This window comes from Equus asinus, chromosome 7, assembly GCF_041296235.1.
Source record: "Equus asinus isolate D_3611 breed Donkey chromosome 7, EquAss-T2T_v2, whole genome shotgun sequence".
Lineage (NCBI taxonomy): Eukaryota > Metazoa > Chordata > Mammalia > Perissodactyla > Equidae > Equus > Equus asinus.
In genome coordinates this window covers 81556418-81580072 of record NC_091796.1, presented here as the reverse complement: position 1 = coordinate 81580072, position 23655 = coordinate 81556418, and the positions used below count along the sequence as shown (strand labels likewise).

Here is a 23655-nt window from a genome sequence, read left to right as displayed (position 1 = left end):
GAACTGCCATTTGTAGACAACAGCATATCTTTCTGTGTTTTGGCAGAGTCCACCAGTATATGATGCTAATACTGAGCGATTTCATCTACTGCCATGGTTTCAACTGCCATCTTCTATACTGATGATACCCAAGTCCTTAACTCTAGGCTGATTTCTCAAGACTCCAGCTTCATCCCTAGACAACTCCCTTCGATGTCCAGAAGATACTGCAATTCAGAGTCTTAAGTAGATTTCCCAGTCACCATGTCACCTGGGTTCTGGCCGCCCTGCACTGTCAGCAGTGTTTGTATCTGTGTGCCTTTGCTCAGATTATGGCCTCTGCAGAGAAGGTGTTTTGCTCTTGCAGCAGCTGCTTTTATTCAAATGCAGCCAAGAGTGCAAGTGGGTGGGTGGTAGGAGCGAGCAGGGAGATGCGAGCAAAGCTAGGACAACAGTCCAGAAGTCGTCTGCAGGAGCAGAGGCGGCTGGTCTTGAGGAAAGAGGAAAAAAGGGAAAATGAGGTCCAACTGAATGAACCCCAGGAGATTGTAATCTTCCAGAGGAAAAGAAAAAATCCCATTCTAATAGAAAGATTCTTGGACTTGAGCAGGAGACCCAGCTGGCTCTGCCACTTGCTGGCCCAAGACCTTGGGCAAATCACCTTTTCAGTTTTCCTTTTCAGTAAATTGGAGCAACCATCACCTGCTTGAGAGGGTTGTAAGAATTCAAAGGGAATAATGCTGGCAAAAATTGTCCATTCAACATACCGAGTGACTAGCTGTGGCAAGTGCTGGGGAAAGGAAGCTTCCTGGAGGAGTCTGTGAAGCTGAGACCTAACAGTTGGGCTTTCACAGGCCACAGGGGCAGAGGCCCAGATGAGAGAGGAGCTTGAAGCATTTGTGTTCTGAGAGCCCCAGGTGGGAGGTGGAGATAGGGCAACAGGATGAGGCATTCGTGATCAACTCTCAAAAGGCCATTTTATTCGGAGGCACAAGAAGCCATTGCACGCAGGGATCTTTCAGAAAGATTGTTCCTGTGGCAGCGGCCACGCAGGGGTGGCCTGCAGAGGCAGACTGAGAGGAGTGTGCCCAGGGGCTCTTAGCAACATATACAAAGGGTGAAATGGGAAAAGAAACTGAGTTCAGCCTGCAGTAGTTTTCACAGATGGTTACATAGGGTATTTAGACCAGGACAGATCTGGGGCTGACAGGTAAGAGAGGACTAACTTGGTTTCAAAGGAACTTCCAGGGACCCTTGTTGTGGGACACCAAGGATGCTGTCAGTGCCCTCCAGAGCATGTCAGGCCAGGTGAATACTAAGGTGGCTACATAGCAAGATGGAGTGTGAGGCAGGCGTCGATCTGGACATTGTTGATAAGCAGTATGTGCCACTGTTCTCTTATCTCTGTTGAGAAGGCTACAGGCAAGCAAAGGCCAGGCCACTCAGCAAATGGTTTATCATAGCTCAGTGCTGCTGCCACCATCACCTGCCCATTCTCTACCTTTGTCACGGGGGAACTGGGCAAAATGCCCTAGCAGACCCGCAAGTGAAAAATGCTTCAAGCCCGTGTAACATACTAATCTTTGGGACACTGCGTTAACAAGCAAACAGACCAGAACGCTTAACCAAATTCTCAGGTAAGTTTAACCATGTCTCATACGACTTAGGCCAAATGTCAGGAGCACTGGCTGCTAACCAGAGATCAAGAACAAATTGTTAAGTTTAAATGGGAGGTTTTAAAGGAAGCTCCTCCTCCTTTTTTAAGCCTAAGGGGAATCTAAAATGATTCTTAGACAACTATATTTGCCTAACAAGAAACCTGGGCTGTGGCCCAGTTGCTAAGAGAACTTAGGAAGGTAGGTGGGAACAGGGTCACCCACGTCAGCACTGACCTGGTATTCTCGGGTAGTCAGATTGTCTCCACTGTTTGGGGAGAGATCAAAGTTGGACTAAGCAGCCACCCATGGACTCAGCTCCACTGAAACAGTCAGTATAGAAATGTGGGGAAAGCTCTGTTAGATGTGCAATACCAGTGATGCTAAATTGCAGGTGCTGTAATGAATGAACTTGTAGATTGTGTAACTTAGAACTTGAGGGGACAAAGGTATGGGTGGATATTAGGGTCATGGCTCAGCATTCATGCTTGTTTGTGCTCTTGGGCAGGGGCATGTCACCAAAGTTAATCCAAAAGACCCTGCAGTGACAATGGCCACCTGGACCCTTCAGTCATACAGATATTTCCCGGGACCTATGTGCAGGTCAGTATGCCAGGGGTGCAGACAGGGACAAAATCCAAACAATTAAGCACATGAGAATTTTGGTAATTAGTGAGCTTCTTACGATTGGTGAGTGCCAGAAAACTTCACTCACAGGGTGATTAAGGATCGTGAAATGTTAGCATTGGGTGTTTCCACTTGCTCCGAGCTGCTTCCTGATTTCTCCATACACCAGCTGTGATACACAAGTCAAGCAATGTCAGTGACTGGAAGAGCATGAAAAGTAGAAAACGGGATCTGAAGTCATCGGGTTCCAAGTCCCAGCTCTCCACTTAACAGGTCTATGATCCACGGCAAGTCAGTCAATGGCTCTGAGCCCAGCTTTTCTACCTGTAAAATGATGCTAATAATTTTTAAATCACTACTACTCTCCTCTCTTCTTTATGGGTTGTTACAAGGATCAAATCAGGTAAGATGGGGAAATTCTTTATAAAATACGAGCACTAAAAATATTTGTCATTAAAATGTAGCTCCTCTGTCAGATGACCAATCTGATGGTCTCCTTTGCTTATTTTGGATTTGGTTCTCTGTACCTTAAGTTGTATGAGGGTTCTGGCAGGAAACAGATGGAACACTCAAGGGACAGCTGAAGTGTCACTGGTGAAGCATCCTGGGCTAGCAACAGTGAGGTGCAATTACCAGCTGGAGGTGTGAATGGACAAACAAAAGTTACTGGAACCCAGAGAGAGCTGTGTTCCAGTAGAAGCTGTGGCCTTGGGTGGAGGAACCCAGTCACAGCCCCCACAGCCCAGCAGGAGGGGAGCCAGGGAGTCAACAATCCCACCTCACTCTCCTCCTGCCCTCTTTCCTGCTGGTACATCCCATTGCCTGAACCCAGCTGGGGCCAGGGGGCCCTCTGAAGTTGTCCAGAGAGGCCAGCTTCCTGGGGCATGAGCAGAGCAGGTGAAGAAGGGCACTGAGCGGATCTGGAGGGGCACTGGGAAGCTCTCCAGCAAAGCCATTCAAGCTGGTGCAGTCTCTACCCTTCTTTCTTTTCCTCACCTAAGATCTAAGTAGACATTACTGCAGCTGGTCTGTTGCTACAGTAGCCAAGCTCCATGATCTTGTAAATCACTAACAGATGCAACACACCACCACGGCATGGTTCTTCTCCGTTTATTGTTTGGTAGAAAGACAGGCTCTTTAACACTTTGTATAAACATCTGACAAACTGCTTCTCCTAGATTACAGAAGGTCGAAGCCAATTTTCTTTGAGAAAGGGCCCTTGAATCTGACAGTCAAGTCACCAGGATAGAAACAGGAGCTGCTGTACCTAATGTTCTGGAAGGTGGCTCAACCACAGCATGCTAAGGCCTGTTTAAAACCGCTAGCGTTTAAAAAGGTCCATCTTTCCTTCCAGTGCCTACAAATGATGATGAAAGGAGAATCCCAGAGATCTGCTACTGATGATGAGTTAGAGAAGGCTAGTTCAATGATTCCAAACTCCTGCCTGAAATCCTCTAGAGACGCAGAGCAATGACACCCCCCTTTCCAGCTGGCTTCTCAAGTACAGATGCATGTTCTTCTGGGACTCAGGCACCGACTAACCTAACAGTCTCACCCAGTCTCATCATTAGGCTTCTCAAAAGGACTTCTGGTGAAAGAAGCAGCTTTAATTATTTTCATTTTTGCCAATTTCAGCCCTTAGAGAAGTATTTCTTGTTTAAAAAAAAAACGGAGGGGTGGAGGAACTATTCTAAGGAATTCAACAAGAAAACAGGTACCTTTTATGAAAAGGACTTTCAAACTCTCTGAGCCCACAACTTAACTGAAATAACTTTGCTGAAATGTCCCACATAAAACGTAGCACCTTCTCCCCAGCAGCCAGGCGGATGGGACCTGTGTAGGCAGAGCGCCCATTTACAATGCTCTCACCGGAAGCAGCAGTCGTGGCAGAAGTACGGCTACTCTTTAGTCCCTAAGTCAAATCCACATCCCTCCAGGCTGCCCTCTGTAGAATTTTAGTAGGAGAAACAGTAAAGGTCTTGCTGGACAGCCATGAGTAGTCCTGGTGCTCCCCGGAAGCCCCCGAGCCGAGCAGAGAAGGCCACACTGGGGATGTCGGCCTTGGAGGTGGGGTGTGGGGAGGGGATGGTTCTGAGCAGGTGGCCATCGTGGAGGCTCCAGATTCTGGTGTAGCAGTCCTGGCCCACTAAGAAAGAGGGAAGACATGGTAGGTCAGTGGGAGAAGGGAGGGAACTTGTGGACATGGCTTCTCTTGATTCTTCCACGGAAGCCAAAACACAAACTCACGAACGGAAATTACTTCTACTGATAATATGCACTTTAGAAAAGCAAAGTTACAGGTCACCCTCTAGAACCATAACTGGCTGAAGGTATTCAAAGCAAGAAGACACACTGGCTGGCTGTGTGACCCCTCGGATGGCTCAGCGGGCACCCTGGCTAACAGGTGGGTATTCTGCTTCTCTTGGTGTCAAGGGCTGTTCAAGAGGGAGCCCAGCCCAACCGCTCTAGATGACATAAAGCTCACTTCCTTTTTATGAAACAAAAAGTAACCAGGAAGATCTCTTTTCATTACATCCTGGGGACAAACCAGGTGACAGCTCTCCCCAGAGCTCTTTCTCATCCAACGGTTCAGTTCATGAGACCAGTTAGAGTCGTCAGGGCTCAAAGTTCTGAGGAATGTGACCCCTAACACCATTGGTGAGGGCAGCCCAGACACATGATATGTGCTACCAGAGATCCTGGAGGAAAGAGACCTTCAGCATTCAGGGAGTTCACACTTGCTCTTGACCAGAAAGTGACTCTAGACTGTCGGTACCCCATCAACTGCAGATGAACTCAGGCCGCGTGGCTCACTGATGACTACAGCTGGCCCTCTGCCCATACCTGCCCCTCAACAAGGCTGACCTCTTCTCTATGATGCAGCACACACAAACCCTTCTGAGGGAAAGCTGGTGGAAAACAGACTTACAAAGGCAGCTAACTGCTGGTGATGGTGAGAGCAGTAAATGAGCCTAAGAAAGTTCTAACAAAGTGATGCTGCTTAGCCAAAAAAGCTCCATGCGGAGTAAGTACTTTCTATAGGAATATTAGCAAATTGGAGGATGCGCGAAGACTGAGAACACGTTCCTTAATGCCAAGGGCCTACTATTTCATACGTAACGCCACTGATCTTTCATGCCATCAGAATATTCTATAGCCCAGAAACAGCATCATCTGTGATCCACTTGTAACTCCTTTCAAAGGGGTGTAGTGGCTGGACAGCTCTGCTCCCGTAATACAGATCATGGGCCCACAGGGATGGTGTTAAAACGTCCAGGATTCAGTTCCTTACAATGACCTTAATTTCTCTTCTCAGCATCCTCTGGGGGAAATACAAGCACAAAGAACAGGGAGCCCAAGTTTTCCAGAGGACAGCTGCACGACAGGATAAGGGTCACACTGAACGCTGACCCGGTGAACACTTATATGCCACACCCAGGTCCGCCAAGCTGCTGCTTTATTGCCCTGACTTGCCTGTTTCCTAGGTGATGTTTGCTCACTGATGTGGGGACAGAGGGCTGTCCACCTGGTGGACGTGTCAACTGTGGCTTACTAATATCTATTACCAGTAATGCAATATTTACTATCTACGTCCCACCTAGTCTCCCTCCCCAACAGTCTACAATCCCCTTTATTCGGTTCTGTTTTGGAGTAATTTCTCCCACTGCTGTTTAAGCTGCTGGGGGCCCTAAGGGACAGTACTTGATGGGATGGGATCTCCCCCTCTCCGGCTACCTGCCACCACGATTCCTTCTTCCTCATGCACATGCAGGGGCAGGTGGGCATACTCATTCACGTGACCTTCGTACTGCCTCAGACACTTAGTGGTCCTCAGGTCCCACAGCTTGATCTGTGGGAAGAAGCACAAGGGGCTGTTACGGGGAGTCCAGCAGGTACACACATGAACCCCAGGCCCAGAGGGCAAGGTCATACCCCAAGAGCTCTTCAGATTAGGAAAATCTAAATCTCCAACTCCTCAGCCCTAGAGTTCATCAAAAAGACCAGAATCAGTTTCACGTCTGTCTAGACCAGTTGGGCTCCCAGTGGGCAGTAGATGCCCTGTCCAGACCAGACCTGCCTAATCTCTGGCTGCCTCTCCCCTGCTGCTGTCTGGCATGAGGGTCTCTTCCATAGAGCTCCTCCACCTGGCAGCACTCTGGACCACTAGCTCCAGTGGCTTGAGAAAGTCAGTGCCACCCCTACCGTTCCAGCCATGTCGGACGCCATCAGGGATTGCTCTTCTTGGAGGATTTGCACAGAAGTCACTGCTGAGTCGTGGAAGAGGCGGGTGGCCTTCCAGTCCTTGCCCTGATTTCGACAACGCAGATCAATGGCAAAGACCTCCCCAGAACGACAGCCATTAAACAGCAGAGGAGCCTGTGGAAAGTGTGACTGCTTGGTACCTCCATCTAAAGCTGGGAGGGGTGTGCCCTCCAGAACACAACTCCTGCCACCCTTCCCCATCCCAGCTACTGGTCAGAGGTTCGGGTGGACGTGGGTTGGTCAGGGTTTGAGCCTCAGACGAGTTGGAAGGGTTCCTTGTTAAAGCGTAAGAGAACTGGACCCCCTGTGTCCCCCCCACTGGCTGCACTGGCAACTTAGGCCCTACTCTGAAGCTGTCTCCACCAAAGTCGTTGATGGGAACCTGGGGTGGTGAGTATGGAGGAGGAGGGATGACAGACCCAGGCAAGACGTGAGGTCCCAAACAGAGGGGGAAGACGGCTGACGAAACCTGAACAAGAACTCCGTGCTTGCTGCCAAAAGCAGGTCGGCATACTCCCTCCTCTACACTTTTAAAGAAAGGTGGCATTTTCTATGGGGCAATTCTCTGAAATGTAGCAATGACTACAATTTTGATTTTTAACTTTATAAGGTGTAATTTGAAAGTAGTGTATGAAACTATTAAGTGCTATAAACTGGGATTTAATTTAAAAAATTACTTGTCCTGCTGGCTAATCCAAGTACTCAAGAACTGCTAACAATTCACTTAAACAGGAAGGGTTTAAAGGCCACTCAGCCAGGCCTTTCTGGATCAGCCACCTTTCACTCGGTGCAGACATGTTCACGAAGCAACCCGTTAATCCTTTCCGACGCCCTCTTCTCTACATGGGAGGAGGACTAGACGGCACACAGAGGAATCCAATTTCAATGCAGCAGAACTTTCACCTTGGGAGGCTTTATGTTACACCCTTCCCAATCCAACCCACCAGGACAGCAAACTGCTGGGCCAAGACATCACTGCTGGTCCCAAATGACTGCCGGTGTCCTGTCACCACGTTGGTCACCAGGACCCGCCGAGATAAGCCTGAGAGACACATGGGGTGGAGAGACAAGTGTCACTTGCTGGATAAGGGGTCCAGAGCCTGTTCAACCCTCTCCTCTGGGGACCTGGAAGGCAGCCACAGCTCACCTGTACTGAAGCAGTTATTTGCCTGGATGTTCAGGGACCACGCGCAGGACCAGGCCCCAGGGATGCGGAAACTGCACAGCATGCCAGGCCGGTCTCCTGCTGAGGGGACAGGGGTTGTAAAGCATGGCTGTCCTCGAGGATGGAGATCTTTCCTGCACAGTGCCAGGCCAGGGCCCACGAGATTTGGGAAACCTCCAGGAACAGCTGCTCAGGGCCCCACTGTGGGTTTTGTGGTAGCAAAAAAGACTCACTCAGCTGGGTGCCCAGCTCAAAAGTGGTTATTCTGAGAGCGAATATCTGATCTGTCCTGACTTCCCAGCAGCAGTGTTACAGGTACTAACAGCGATCGGGAAGGCAGTGTGGTGTCCCAGCTAAGAGGGTTTCAACCCCAGATCTCACTATTAGATGGTGATCGTAAGCAAAACATTTTTTAAAATAAACTTTTTTCTACTGACAACACATACACAAAGGGTGTAAATCATATGTATGTAGCTTAAGGAGTGATCGCAAAGTAAACAGAGCCACGTGACCACCACCCAGGTTAAGAACATTCCAGTACCCCAGTACCCCTCACGTCTCCTCCCCTTACTACCTCCCCAAAGGAAACCACCATCCTGACTTCTAACACCACAGATTAGTTTTGTCAGGCAAATTCTGACACTCTTTGCCTTAGTTTCCGCATATGTAAGATTGGGTGATAATACATACTCCTACCTCATAAGCTTGCTGTATGACGAAATGCCAGGCAGCAGGCTAAGTGGGCACTACCTCATTTAATGCTCCATGTAACTCGATGGGGTAGGGATTACCTTCACTGTACACAAGTTAACCAACCTGTTCAAGTTGGTAAGGGGTGATGCTGGGATTCATGCCAGGTCTGCCTGAAACCTGCATTCTTAGAGGCCTGACCCTTGTCTAATTGATCCTAATTCTCTGAAAGACTGAAAACTTAACAAACAGAATGCTGCCAGGAAGGAGAAGGCCAAGTCCCTTCAGCCGAACAGAATCTAAGTATCTCTGATCGCACCTGCCACACAGTAAGAGCTCAAAAGACGTTTTCTGAATGATCTGTACAGGCAGCCCAAATAAACATTCCGATCTCTTGCTTTGGTTACACTTTTAACTGTTCCGGCTGCTGAAATGACCCAGAAGGGGAGATGTGAGGATGCACACACTTCTGGTACGAATCTTGGGTCAGCTTTAAGGAGCCTCCCACAGGCGCTTCTGCAGACTCTCCCACCCTGGGGCTCTCACTTGGGCTCCCCCAGCCTGGGGTTCCCACTCCTCCTCTCCAAGGCTTTGCCATGGAGCTTAAATTATTGTTGGCTGCAGCTCCTGGGAGGCAGAGGACAGAGACCTCCCTCAGAGCACCTCCTCGTCCAAGGAAAAGGCCCATGTACCTGGGTGACTACTGACAAACAGCGAGGCTGGGAGCAGGGTGGCACAGCCTGGAGTCTCTGCGATCCCCATGAGGCACAGGCTGGAAGAGCTGTTAAGGACAGTCAAGCAGAAGGCTCTCCTCTGGGAGGGGAATGAGCATTACTACCCTTTAAAAAAATTGTAAGAATAACACCCATAGGCCAGATTTAACATATTACATTTTCCATATTTAGTTTCAGATTTTTTTAAAGGAAAAAATTGTCAGAGATACATTTAACAGTTGTCTTTGACCCCTCCCCAGTCCAATTCTCCCTTCTCTCCTCTCCCACCCAGAGACTCACTCTTCTAAAACTGGTCTGAGTTCTAGGCCATGTTATACTATTTCCATGACGCACTTGTCTGTGAGCAATATAAAGAACTGTTTATGTTTTTAAAACAGATGTAAATGGCATCTTCCACGACTTTTCAGTCTGCATTGTCTCCTGGATTCATCTGTGTTGATGTTTGTAGCTCCAGTTCTCGCATCTTCACCATGAAGCACTCCTCTGTATGAATATATCACAACTTATCCACTCTCCTGGTGATGGGCATGGAGGTTATTTTCAATTTTCTTTTTTTTGCTCTGCTGCTGGAAGGAGCATCTCTTGTTGTCTCCCTCCCACGACAGCAGGCTCCTCTAAGGCAGTGTTTCTTAAACCCATGGTAAGAATTTAACTTTACACTACAATGCACTACACACACACACACACACACACACACACATTTGAAACAAAGGTTTCATGAAATATTTACCCTTACTAAATATGAAACACGTATTTTCTAGTCTACTTCATTAAAAAAAGGCCACTCAGAAACTAACTTAATGGCCCCTGATAAGTCAAGACTTGCGGTTTTAAAACACTGCTCTAGCGTCTAAGCTGGAGAGGAATTGTGGGGGTGTAAGCTGCATGCACCTTCAACTTCAAGTGGTTGAATTACTTTATTCATACCAAGAGTTTTCCCCATTCTCTACATTTGCCAAAACTTGGCACTATCAGACTTTTAAAATTTGTGCTTATCTGAATGGGTATAAAATGACATCTCATTATTTTAATTTGGATTCCCATGACTATTAGAACTGGATGTACCGTCATCTGATTATAAGTCATTGAGTTTGCTTTTCTTTGAATTGCCTCTTTATATCCTTTGCCGACTTTTGTATTGGGTGTCTGTCTTCCGATTGATTTGGTTCTGCTCCCTGTCCCTTCACAGCCACACTTCTCTCAAGAGGAACCTGTGTTTATCCCCACTTACTTGCCTTGCTTTCATTCTTCAACCCACTGTAACCCAGGTCTGACAGTCACTTTTCCACTGAAATGTTCCCATCAAGGTGTCCAAAGGGCCCTTAGTTTCTAAAGCTGATGGACACTTTCCAGTCTAGCCCTGTGGCCATGGAGCACAGTTTCTAACTACATGATTCCTCTTGGCCTCCACAACACCACTCTTCGAGTTCCAGCCTCAGACCTTCTCCTAGCACCGAGATTCCCTGGCCTAGATCCTAAGCCTCTCAGACTTGTGCCCTCCTCCACTCCTGCCCATCAGGTCACACCCTCTCCACTGTCCTCTTTAGTCTCACTGCGGTCTTCTTGAGGCCTCACCCTCATCAGCCTATCACCTAAACTGCTATATAAGAAATGACTCCACAGTCACAAGCCTCCAAGGGCATCCCACAGCCCCCAGGATTCAGTCTTGCAACCTAGCCAGGCAGAGGCATCATGGATACCAAACACCTTACTGCTGCCCAATGTGCCAAGCTCTCTCCTGACTCTTCTTTCTGAGGGGAGCTCATCCCCTCCTTCCCATGTGGGAACCACCTCCAGGAAGGCCGCCCGAATCCTGCATCCCTTTTCCACCCAACTGCCCCACAGGCATCACTGCACAGACTGATTATCTGTTGAGCCGCTCATTTCAAGCACCTTCCACAGGGATCGGATATGCTCAGTAGATGTGAGCGGAATAAACATATACACATTGTGGGAATGAACACACACAACCTCTCATGGAAAAATGTAAATTTCTGCAAAGCAATCAGGCAACATCCTTGAAGGTCTGAATGTGTAATGTGTGCGTGTCACAGTGCCTCCGGTGGTAAGCCCCATGTTAAATATCTCTAGTATAGAGGCTGTTGAAACTGTAAGTGACAACACTGCCGCTGGGCAGCTCAATTTCTTCCTAAAGAAACTCCCTCTGCTTCCGGGCTTGAAGGGCGAGGATGTGGGAAGAGTCCTTACGCAAGTGCACTTTCAGTTACCCTGGGTGACATCCAGGTTACACACAAACTTTGTATGATACCTACAGGCCCCTTATTGTAGATCTAATCCTTTAACAGGCTGCAGGTTAACGAAGAGTCCAGAAAGTGTAGAAAGAATTCAGTCTAACCCCCACCACTCTTTGGGAAAAAACGCAGAGTGCAGGTCTGAACAAGGCGCCATTTTTGTCAAGGGAGAATGTCCCATGAACTTCAGCAGCAGGTGCACAAAAGCCTGACGATTACCTGGAATGACCACCAGAGGGCAAGCCGTCCAGCTACAATAGACGGCACTCTTTAAACCCAGCTGTGCGGATGTTCATCCTCTCCTTTGCCCACAGAAAGGGGAGAAACGCCATACTATTCTTTTGGGGTTTTTCTTGGTGAGGAATATTGGCCCTGAGCAAATATCTGTTGCCAATCTTAGCTCTTTTTATTTGAGGATGATTGTTGTTGAGCTAACATCTGCATCTGTGCCAATCTTCCTCTATTTTGTATGTGGGACGCCACACGCTTGGCTTGCTGAGTGGTGTAGGTCTGCGCCTGGGATCTGAACCCGCGGACCCAGGCTGCCAAAGCAGAGTGTGCCGAACCTAACTACTGCACCACCAGGCCTGCTCCCATACTGTTTTAACCTCAGGGTGTGACCTGCCCACCAAACCTCCTCGTCTGCCAAAAGATACAGAACATGGGAATCCAGGTGATTCAGTGAGGCCCAGCACACGGAGTTCACCTGGTGAGGAAGCACACAGCAAGATGAAAAGATTGGTCTGACTGCCAACTCATGGGGAGAAACAGACAAAAGCTTACTTGTGGAATAACTTGTGGGGATGTGGACATGTGACTTTTTTCTTCAGATCTTGCTCCTTTAAAGGGGGCTAGAACAAGCAATCTGAGAACAGGGAAGCTCCCTGCACTACCATGCAGAGCCTTGTGAGGGGACAGGGAGGAAGTAACCCCCAGGCCCAGTCCTTCATCATTGGCATGGGCCTCATAGTGAGACACCTCGTCTACCCTCCAGGGGATGAATTCTCTGCAATGGCAGGGGACAATCCTAACCCTGAAGGCATTCTGTATCTCACTTCACCCAGAATCTACTTTCAACCTGTATCCACCTTGTGGCTCATGTCCCAAGAGAACAGAAAGTCACAGCTCCTCATAGATGCAACTGTCACCCCACTGCAATTTAAAGGGTACCCCCTAGACAGCACGCTCCTTATACTTATGTAAACCTCAGTGTCGGCCACAGACTGGCTGAGTGACCAATGCATCGTCCTGACACAGTGGGAGGCCCTTCCACCCAAGCTGTCAGCACACTTCTAGGGACTCCGTGCGTGGGTGGGCTGCCCTGGATCGACTCGACCCTCCTGGAGGGAAGGTCCTCATGACCAGTTAAAAACACTGCTTCAAGCCTTCCCCCATCTAAAGTCATTTCTCTACCAAAATAAGAAACTCCTGAGGCCCTTTCTTCCCCTCTGGGTTTGCGGGACCTAAAACTCTATTTTTCCCTGGGGAAAATGAGGTAACCGCACCCTGCCTTCTTCACCAAGTTCTCTCCTCTTCTCTGAATTTGGCCAACTCCTGCAGTGCCCCTGGATCCAAAGGCAAAGGGGGTTTCAAGGCACAACGGAAGGGCAACGTACCTTCCGGTTGGTGAAGTAGAGGTTTTCATGCATATGCACCCTGAACGTGGGGGGTCTCAGACCGCGCAGGCTGATGATGCCGTACTTGGACCCACCGACTTTGACATCATTCACTGTGAAGAGCCGGTCACTGTTGGTATCCGCCTGGAGGGCGAAAGCGGACTGTAGGTCACCTTGCAGGCTGAGCCAAGCAGGCTGCCTAAGACCATCTGCCCATCTCTCCTGGCCCCCCTGCCCTGTGTGTTTTCACCTGGTGAGAGCTCCCGTCCATGAGGGAGCATGGAGATGACCTAACTTGTCACTACTCAGCACAGCCATCGCTGGGCAAAGCTAAGAGGCGTCTGTCTCACAACACAGGAGCTAGGGACAAGGACAGCAGTGAGGGGCCCTGCCAGGAAGTCTGCAGTCCACAGTGACCCCACTTGCTGTTTGGCAGAGTCCTAATGTCCATCCAGAGAAACTGTTCAGATGAGCCACATGGTGACAGAGCAGGTGGCCACCATGAAAGCCACACAGCAATGTGGGAAATGCTAGTTCTAACCAGAAAGTAATAAAAATGAGGATACAAAATTGTCCTCCTGTCACCCACACACTATGATTACCACCAGGTAAAAAAAAAAGACATTGCACTGACAAAAAATGATGAGAGAGAAGACTGCATCGGGGTGTGGGTTATTTTTAAGATTTTTTTAATTAAAAGAATGTGGTTAATAATTACTTCAAAGCAAACACTCTATTTTGTATTTTATATGTATTTATAAATATAACACAAAACACAAGTGAGTTTGGAGTCTGGTGAAACTGCACTCACTCTGCAGGTGTACTCGGGAAGAACGGTTATGGTCTTGAAGAATCCTTACCAGGGACTAGACTCAGATCTGAAAAACTGGTCTCTGGGTGGCAAACTGCCCAGGCCCATCCTCTCGTCACAGTGGCCAACTAGTCACCTGTAACTCTGGGTGCTGGGGAAGATCTTCCAAGGGCCAGCCCGCAGCTTGTGCAAGACGAGGCAGGAGGACTCGGGGGGCTCAGGCTCTGTTAAGCAGCACGCACACTCCAGCCAGTTTACCCAAGAGCCCCAAGGAAGGGGCTCCTGAGGGGAGCCCACTGCAAGAAAGTATTCTACTGATTCAGGTCAAATTGTACCCCCAAACACATTGGGGGCGGTTAAAGCCACAGGAGAGAGAATGTGAGTCTTGGCCCCCAACACCCCTAATGTGGAAAGGCTCTGCTGTTGAGGTCTCCTGGGGCAAGACCTCAAAGGTCAATCCTGTGGCTGCAGCCTCCAGGCCTGTCAGGAGATCACAAGGAATTTCGTGTCCTTTCACTCTCCTTGGCTTCCAGGAAGGACAGGGCTAGCAGGGCAGGCCACAAGGCTCCCTGTGGCCTTGAGTTCTCACTCAAGCTCAGCGGTCTGGCTCCTCCTGTTTGCAGTGGACCCTCTGGTTCTCTGCCAACAGTTCCCTGGCCCCTGGGCTCATGTAGTTGGCCCTGGCTTCCAGCTCAGGTCTAACCAAAAGCAGAGAAGGCTTTCTGCTCCCTGCAAATGGTGTGATGGAGGTGTGCTGGATGTGCAGGCCCAGGGACAGTGGCCCGCAGGCCCCTGCTACTCAGGTCAGGCACAGCAAACAAGGGAGTAATATGCCGTTGCCACTGGAGAACACCGGAGCTTCAGGTTTAGCCACCACATGCTGCCCCAGTATAAGAAGGATGAGAAGTCCGTGGTCCACTGTGTACCTTGGTCCAATGTGTACCTTTTCAGTTGTGTACACAACACACCCCAGGGAAAGTCACTCTGTGATGGTTCTTAGTCAATATGTGGTAGGCCCAGGCTCTCATGTCAAATGACAGAGCTGCAGTGGGGGTGACGATGGTCACAGCACGGCCTGCCCTGCCAGCTTAGCATCTGCCAATGGCTAGCTGGTAGGTGCTTGTTAAAATGATAAAACCAAGAGGATGCCATCTGTTTTCATGGCAACTGGCTTCTACACAGCTAGGCTTGATGAAAACCAATGCTAAGCCACGAAGTGTCAGGGGATGGCAGCCATACCCCTGGCACCCACAGAGAGCTCCCTCCCACTCACCAGTATGAGGTTAAATCGGTCACTTGCCAAAGCGGAGGGATCCGAGCTCTGAATTTGGACTTTTTGCCTCTGCATGCAGCTCAGTCGCAGCTCATGGGCTAAACTGCAGAGGGGAAAAGGGGGGCAGGGAGGGCATGGACGCCACACCTCGGTATCCGTGAGGACGACTCGGGCTCTGCCCTATCCCACACCCTGAAGACCATGGCCCCTGCTCAGCCTCTCCATATCACTCCTCAGCAATGGAGTTGAGCAAGATCCCCAACAATCTCAATTTTAGAACTCTTAGGAAAACTAAGGCAAAGAAACAGGTGGCCCATTGACTGGGTCAGAGAGTTAGAACAGAAAGGATTTATTTTTGGACCATCTAGTACCGCTCCTTCTCGAGACGAAGAGAACGTGCCTGAGAAATGAAGCAACGTCCTCAAGGACACGGAGCTAACAAAGAGCCCAGGGATGCAGTCACCCATCTTACTGCCCCTTCCCTCTCCTGCGTCCCAGCTACCTCTCCACTAAGAACAAAATACGTTTTAGGGTGAAGAACGTATCTTCCTATACCCTGCTTAATGCTTTTCCCTCTCAGGAGGGAAATACAGGAGAGGCATGCACCACCTGCCCTGGCTAATATCTCCTGCACGGCTGGCCTTCCCTAAAGGGGGCCCTGCCCCAAGATGAGAGCTGTGCTCCCTATAAGCCACCCAAACTCATGTTGTTTCTTCACCTGTCCACGCACTGCGGGAGGGAGCAGAATGCTGGGGTTAGGAGCTTAGGCATTAGAGTCAGACAGATCCTGCCCTTCCTAGCTTTACCTTGAGCAGATCACTCCACTTGGAGCCTCAGTCTCTTCTTCTGGAAACTGGGGGGAGTATCAGCCTATCTCACAGGTTTTAGTTACATCAGATATCACAAGTATGCAGATAATGTTTAGTTCACATACATCCATTTAATGCTCCATTTTTGGTGACAACTTATCAGAAAGGGAAAAGGAGGCAGAAGTCTCACAGGAATGAAGTTATAGGACCTTCTACTAAACGAAAAATGATTTAAGAGTAACACAGAGAGAACATCTTAGGAAATTTCTGCCCAATTCCTCTGCCTAGATGCCCCCTGCTCTGGCCTCCTGCAGGAGTTTCTCTCCTTGTTCTGGAGGGAGAATGGTTCTCTCAGGGCTAGTTTTAGTAGCAGAAGGCAAGCTGTGAGCTGGAGCCCCTTGATCGTGAAGATGCCTCACAGAGAAGCTACGAGGTCTATCCTGAGTAGATTCTCGGACCACAGAAACAATAGGATAAGCATATTCAAGAAGAAAACGTAATGAGGCATAGTCTTACCGGCAATAACTGGTGACATTGAGAAAACCCAGCTTGTTTTTCTGTAGCAAGGAAGATGCATTACATCCCATCCTGGCTATTTTCTAAAAAAAAAAAAGAAAAGAAAAGAAAAGAAAAAAGATAGATTCAATGAAGTTTTATGTTATAGGACAATGGAGAATGTTTTTAGAAGAAACGGGTATTAAGTCGGCAGAAATTATATGCATTAAAACTCCAACCGTCTCCTTTGCTCCTCTCCCTGGCAGAGGAAGAGCCCATCCCAAGAAGGCAGGTGTGAGCTGGGAAGTATGCTCAGCGCCGCTGTGCAAGCCCCACTGTGATCTGTGCCCAGGGAGATGAAGCCACTGAGCTAGTGAGTGCAGGATGGCACTGGACACTCAGGTCCGCATCGCGCTTTCCATTCCACCTGTGCTGACCCTGGGGCTTGGATTTTCCGTTCTGTGGCACCCATAACCATCACAATGTCCTGGCATCTAATCCCCAGAAGGGATATAAGGAACCCTCAGGTTCAAACCACACACCCAGGTTTTCTACTGAAAATACAGTTACTGAAACTGTATCATGCTGCTTCCCAAGATTCCTCCGGGAAGGACGAAACGTTAGAATTACTGATGAAACAGCAAATAAGGAAAGGGGGGAGGGAGGAAGGGATTTCTCGCTCGTTCTTATTCTCTTCATCACGTGCCTGTCACAGACAATTCGACACCACACTCCCTCAGGTGCACGTGCTAAGAGTCATAGGGCATCTAACAGCCACCTGTCAGCAGTGGGCAGAAGCTGGCAGGAGTGGAGGGGACAGGGCGGCCCCTACGAGTGTGGAGCCCACCTTTCTCTGCTTGTCTTCCTCCTCCAGCAGCTGCAGCCTTTTGCTCTCCATCTCCTTGTGCCGGAGGCCCTCCTTTGTGAGCGGGTTGCAGTTGTTATGTCCAGGGAGCAAGCGGAAGTAGCGATTCTTTTCCGGGTCAAAGTAATACCCTGGTAGGTCTTTAATCACAAGAAATAAAATCCACTTCAACTTAACACTGTGAACTGACCCACCTGGTAAGGAGGCCAGTGGCCTGCCCAACACCCCTCACAGCTGCCTGTCTTTTCTGAGGGGCAAGAGGTGGGCCAGCACTGCCCACAATCCTGGACCCAGGGCAGTCCTGGGGGAGCCAAATCACCCCTCAGGCTCTGGTGCCTCTGGATTGCCATTCCTGATACACCCAGGTGCTCCTGTTAGTGTTCAACTTGCTCCCAGAATTTCTTCCAAGGCAGAAATGGGCTGCTGACACAAAGAGTGCACCCATATGCAAGTGAAGACACAGAGGGCTGAGGAAAAAGGGCAGCCAAAGCAGACATAACCCGATGACAGGGCAGGACAAGGTTTCATCTTTCCCCACGGGCAGGGCTGGAGGAGTCCTATCCAGCAGACTGCTTACCTGGCACGGAAGAACTGCCAGCTGTGCTGGATGAAGTCGACGGGGCCTCGTCATCGCCGTGGCCGGAATCCTGCAGGCGTTGCTGTGGCCCCGTGTTACACCTGCTGACAGTCAGGGTAACTTGCAGTGAAGGGCTTGCGTTCCAGCCACTCTGACTGTGGGGTCTGCAGGAAGCAGCTCAGGCAGTTCCGCAGCCTCCACCCCGACCCTCTGACCCTTCTGATTAATCGGGGAGCACTGACTCCTCTTTTCCTTGAAAGCAGTTTACCTACTGCAAATACATCAAAGTTAGGGCAAGGTCTCGGTTTCTCGTTCTTTTTTTTTTAAAAGAGGGTGGAAGTCACGGTAATTCTCTTTTCTTATCTCCTCACTTAAGCATTCTGTGAGGTCTGTTGGAATTTTCCAGGTGAAAAGGAGAACAGAAATCTTTGCCAATGAGAATTTACCATCTGGGCTCATCTGTCAGCTGAACAGCAGTTACAAGGCCAGGTGAATTTCACTGGATTCACCAGTACCAAAAGTTTAAATTCTCCTTGGCTGCCCCACCTTACAGATGGAGAAAGTGGGGCTCAGGGCAGAGAGGCGATCTGCTCAGTAACGCTGGGATAGAGACACTGTTTAAACACTTGATTTGCAAAGCTCAAGAAGCTTCTGGGGCAGTGACAGCCTGAAGGGTACAATGATAGAGCAAAAGAGGAAACTTAGAATCCGGATAAAATCTACTTGAAAATCAAGAAGTTCCCCTCCCCACCCCAGCAAAAGGAACACAAACTGAAAAACTAGGTTGAAGGAATAAAAGAACTCTCTTTTCTCTATAAATACTATGTATGGTTTCAGAGAAAATTATTCACTCTCCTCTTTATGGCCCAGAGCTTCCTGAGGCAGCTCATGTGTGATCAGCTGCATGAGGAGGCAGGATTACATGTCATGGCAAACATCTACGTTTCTAGCCCAAGGACTGCAACTCCGTTCTTTCCAGAGCCCAGAGGGTGGCTGTCCAGCATGTTTCCATGCGACTCTGCCAAAGCTGAGCTGAGACTCTTCTCAGATCACATTTTGCTACAGGTTGTACCCTCAGGGGAAGGCCTGGAGCCCAGAAAGTATCCATGGTTCTCCTCACAAAACATACAAACATTGGGCCCTGTCCTGACCTTTCTACAATACGGGTCAAGTCTGGGCTCGTGGCTTAGAGTAAGAGATTCGATTCTGCACCTGCTGAGGCCCACCATGCACGGAGGGCCCGCTCAGAACCAGGCAGCCTGTGAGGGGCTTTACATGCGTGATTGCAAACCTAACAAGAGAAGCACCGGCTGTGTTTTGTACCAGAAGAGGGACTCAAGGGTGATCAAGTAACTTGCCCACTTTCACACAGAAAAAAGCAGTGTGTCAAACCCAGACCTCCTAATTCCAAAGCCCTTGTTCTTTCCACAACATTTTGATGCTTTCTGTTACTGTTCAGGTTAACCTGTTCTAGAGAAACATCTTGGTATTTGACGTCTTCTGACGTCTGACAGAATTAGAATTCTGTCCATTTTTTTAAAAAGATTTTTCTTTATTTTTCCTTCTTCTCCCCAAAGCCCCCCAGTTCATAGATGGGTATTCTGGGTGTGAGTACCTCTGGTTGTGGCATGTGGGATGCCGCCTCAGCATGGCCTGACGAGTGGCGCCATGTCCACGCCCAGGATCCGAACCAGTGAAACCCTGGGCCACCGAAGCAGAGCACGCGAACCCAACCACTTGGCCATGGGGCCGGCCCCGAATTCTGTCCATTTCACGAGGAGGCCTGGAGTGTGGCAATTGGCCTATGGGTCTCCTTTGCTGAGGAGGAGCTGCGTGAAGACTTCTGGCCAGAGGCCGTGCCGGCGCCCTGAACCATGGAGAGGTGCCGTCTCCCGGCGGGTGGTGCAGTGGGGTCTCGTTGTGAGACGGGACTGCATATCCTTCACGCAGAAAAACTACTAGAGCGTGGAAAATGTTTACACTGGGGACTTCAACTAAGTATAGACTACGTTTTATTTTTTAAGTGAGGCAGTGGTGACATGGTGTTCATTTTACTATTCTTTTATACCTTTTTTGTGTTTCGTAAATACTGTATTATATAGAGAGCCTTTGTGAGGACTTGGGCTGAATTAATGAAATTAGGTTGCCAGAAACCTATTTTCATTGGCTGGAAGAAAAGACAAAAAAGAGAGAGAGGAAAAAAAAGTCTACAAAGTGGACAAACAGCTCTCCAGTTACATTAGATGATGTCTAGTTCTGAGCCTACGGCTAACGCTCCAGCCAGAAGTCATGGTCACTCTGAAAACGAACAAGAGTGTGGCCATCATCTCATTACCCAAAGTGTGGCAGGCAGGCTGACCTGCAGCAGCAACACTCCTGGGAGCTTGTTAAGAATGCAGGCTCTCATCGGACCTCACCTCAGACCCTGCATTTTGATGAGACCCCCAGTGAGTCACACGGACGCGAGGGTGCTGGAAAATGGAAGAACATTGTTGCACTGGGCAACAGCACTTGCCTATTAGAACCATGTTGCCTGAACCAAGGGTACTGCCGGTGGTTCCTTCTCTCATGTCTTCTACTCTGCCAGTTGCTTTCACTCATTTCTGCTCCTAAAAGAGAAAAAAAGAAAATTACCTACAAACGTGTGCGCATGTGCTTTTCTCTTCTGTTTGCTTCTTGATAGTTCCTTCATGCTCAGAACAAGGCAAAGGGATGGCCCAACCTGGGTTATCATCAAAGCCACCACACCAAGCCACCCCTGCAAAGGAGACACCAACAAAATCCAACACTTCTGTAGCCACCTCTCCGGCTTCAGTTCTCTTACTTTACAGCTGACACCTGGACCGAAAACATGTTAACCTCCATTCCCTGGGCCACCATGTGAGGTGCCGACACTCTCACAATTACTTTAGGGTGACAGTTTGAGCCTGGCATGAGAACTCTCAAGTTCTTCTTCTTTCTCTGCCTTACTAGGTAACACCAGGGCATATAATTATTTTTCTTTCAATCCACACACATTCTTATTCATAGAGAATAGCGATGACAGTGAAAACTTTCTCCTATATAGCTGAACAGCCAAAAATGTGAACACAAACAGGGCCAATGTGCATGACTTCTCAATGTGCTTAATAAAGGGTGTTTTAACTCCCTGAAGTCCCCTTGCTGTTAAAGGGACAGATGTGCACATGATGTTTTGAAATAAGGAATGAGATAAAACCACTTAATGACACTGACATTCTAATAACTTTCCAAGTGGTTTTTTAAAGTTTTATCTCGTATAGACTAAATCTATCACAATCATCAAAATATTACCAGTTTTAACACTAGGAATCACATTAGGAGTTCTTAAAAAAGACTCAACTGTGGTACATGGACCAGGTGCTGTGAGTTTCATGCATTCCCAACACCTGGTGAGTTTTTCCCACTCATTAGAGACAAGGATGACAGCTCACCGAATAGGTTTTAAAACTACATTCAAATACCATAACATCAAACAGAGCGCCAGAAGTCTAGACCCACGTTTCAGATTTCAGCATTTATTCAACTACTTCTGTGTCAACCTATGATTATGAGTTGGGGCTAATATGATACAAAGAAAAGGAAGAGAAATTCAGTGAGTACAATACGTAGGTAACCAAACATTTCACCAATTCTGTAACAAAGTCCTTGATTTGCTGGCTTCAGAGTCAGCCTGCTTCCTGCACTAGGCCATTCCACAGCCCAGATTAGTTTAACCAGCCGTTCTCCAGTCCTGTGCCAGAATTAATAAGCACTACTGAAGGAAACTATACAGCCACGCAGACTTAGAGCCACCATAAACGTCTCATTTTCATCCTCTGCCAGGACATTATAAATTGACCTAATTTTATTTATGCTTAGTCTGATTCACTCTCGATAATCCTGGGTGTTTACACTCTCCTAAAACCCTTCCCACTTCCTTCCAGTCACCTTTAGTAGACAGCAGAGCTCCCCACCTCACAGGGGGATGTTACCAGACACAAATACCCAATTTCTCTCCCAACCCCTCCACGAATATCTGCCTTTATTAATTCTTAGCGTCTTCCCCCTTGGAGAAAGCATCCCTGCACCTTTTCCTGGCAAACCCATCCCGCCTGGCAGTTGACCTCACTCCTTCTCAGACTCCGCAGACATCTGTTCCCATATACGTTTCATCAACCTCCCCCCTCCTCATTTCAGCTTATAAACACGCTCAGGTTTTTCACTTGTATGTGCTCCATCTCTAAGCCAAAGGCACAGAAACGCTCTGAGGGTGTGGTCTACATGCACACACTCCACTTCCTTGTTTCCCAGTCACTCCTCAAGCCACTGCAGTCAGGCCCCCTCCAGCTTCATCTTTCTGCTGAAAAGCTCTTGCTCAGGTGTTAACTAATGATCACCCATGTGCCAAAGTTAGTGGTCTCTTCTTAGCCCTTGTTCCTGCAACAAGTGACACCGCGAAGTTTCACTCTTCCACTGGCTTCTGGGATATCTTTCTCTTGGTTCTCTTCTTGTCAAATCCATCCTTTTCCAGTTTTTCTTAGGTCACCCATCCTGTGTTTTCCACTGTTCTGTGCTAGATGCTCTTCTTCCAGACTTAACACCGTCTCATCTGCCAACACAGGCTCACCTCCAACCCCGAGCATCCTTCCTGAGCGTCAAGTTCTTATGCCGGCACCTCACGTCTATTTTCACAGACTCAGCAACTCAAGAGGTTCCAAGTTCATCCCAGTCTGCTTTTCCTATGTATATTTCCCTTCTCTGTAAAGAATATCACTATCCCCACCCCTGTCCAATAATATAATGATTTCATTCATTTTCCTAAGCAACCACTTTAACGGCTCCTGAATATCACATGCATGGATTTCTCTATGGATCAATTATCTTAATATTTATTTAAGAATAAAGTTGTATTTATTACCTAGTTAAGTTACAAGCTAAAAGGCACTGTGACTAGGAAGGGAAATATGTATGGCCAGTGTTAAGAAAACTGGTAGAAAAATAGGCCATATTCACATAAAGATCATTATTACTATTACCAACTCTACAAAAAGAAAAAAGTTTCTTTGCATTGCATATTCTGCACACAGGATTCCAGTTTGCTTGAATTATGAAATAATGCAGGAATACAGCAAAGGCCACATGATGGTGAATCAAAGGCTTCAGCTCCCCCACTAGGAGGCAGGACCATGGCCTGCCGGCACCATTATCCTCCAGACGGGGCTGCACGATCAGGACACACTCAACCATGAAGTAACAGGTGAGCCAGCGAGACTATGTCTAAACCACCAGCTCACACAAGCACAGGTTCAGGCACTACTATAGGACAGCGGGGTTGACAACAACCACTCATTTACTAAGTGAGATCAAGTCAAAGTCATTCTTAAAAAGTCACAATAAATAGAAGTAGAGCAAATACAGAAAGGGTTAAGAGTAACATGAAATGGTATCTTTTTGTGTTTTCAAGACGTTTATTTCAGGGGTGGGGAGTGTGTCTTCCCCAAATGCAAACGTAATTCTCTCTCAATATCCACTTCACGGATTATGCTCGCACCTATCACTCTGAATTGAACTGTTTGTACTCCCGTCTCGCATTAGACGTGAGGTGAGTTCTTTAAGGCAAAGATCTTGCCTTGTTCTTTTTTCTATTCGTAGCACCCATGACCCGGGTGGCTCTAAGTAAATGTTCACTGAACTAAGAAATGACACAAAAATCCTCACAGTTACTTTAAATCCCAGCTAGCTTCCTTCTACTCTGGGTATTTCCATTTGATAGTCAACACACACTTACAGAGGGCCCACTTCATGTCAGGCACTGGTGAGTGGGCAGAGAAAAATAAGCTGTGG

General features: G+C 48.3%; 1 protein-coding gene across 10 annotated transcripts in view; it reads right to left on the bottom strand.

Annotated features, from left to right (window-relative positions):
- Positions 1-3357: 3357 nt before the first annotated feature.
- The window catches only part of DCAF4 (DDB1 and CUL4 associated factor 4), a 28087-nt gene continuing 7789 nt past the window's right edge, over positions 3358-23655 (bottom strand). For 3 of the 10 annotated variants that reach the window (XM_044773936.2, XM_044773937.2, XM_070513949.1), the window contains 13 exons: positions 20327-20420; positions 17812-17912; positions 17217-17374; positions 16391-16473; positions 15066-15168; positions 12982-13125; positions 12022-12071; positions 9072-9151; positions 7672-7770; positions 7469-7566; positions 6465-6638; positions 5997-6111; positions 3358-4407 (listed from right to left, as the gene is read on the bottom strand). In XM_044773936.2, the coding sequence (XP_044629871.1) occupies positions 4217-4407; positions 5997-6111; positions 6465-6638; positions 7469-7566; positions 7672-7770; positions 9072-9151; positions 12022-12071; positions 12982-13125; positions 15066-15168; positions 16391-16473; positions 17217-17374; positions 17812-17912; positions 20327-20412 (1482 nt within the window). In that variant the 5' untranslated portion in view covers positions 20413-20420 and the 3' untranslated portion in view covers positions 3358-4216. Of the gene's footprint in view, positions 4408-5996; positions 6112-6464; positions 6639-7468; positions 7567-7671; positions 7771-9071; positions 9152-12021; positions 12072-12981; positions 13126-15065; positions 15169-16390; positions 16474-17216; positions 17375-17811; positions 18083-19426; positions 19767-20326; positions 20421-23655 lie in introns of those variants that run through there. The other 7 variants (XM_070513947.1, XM_070513948.1, XM_070513950.1 and 4 more) reach the window with 7 other exon arrangements.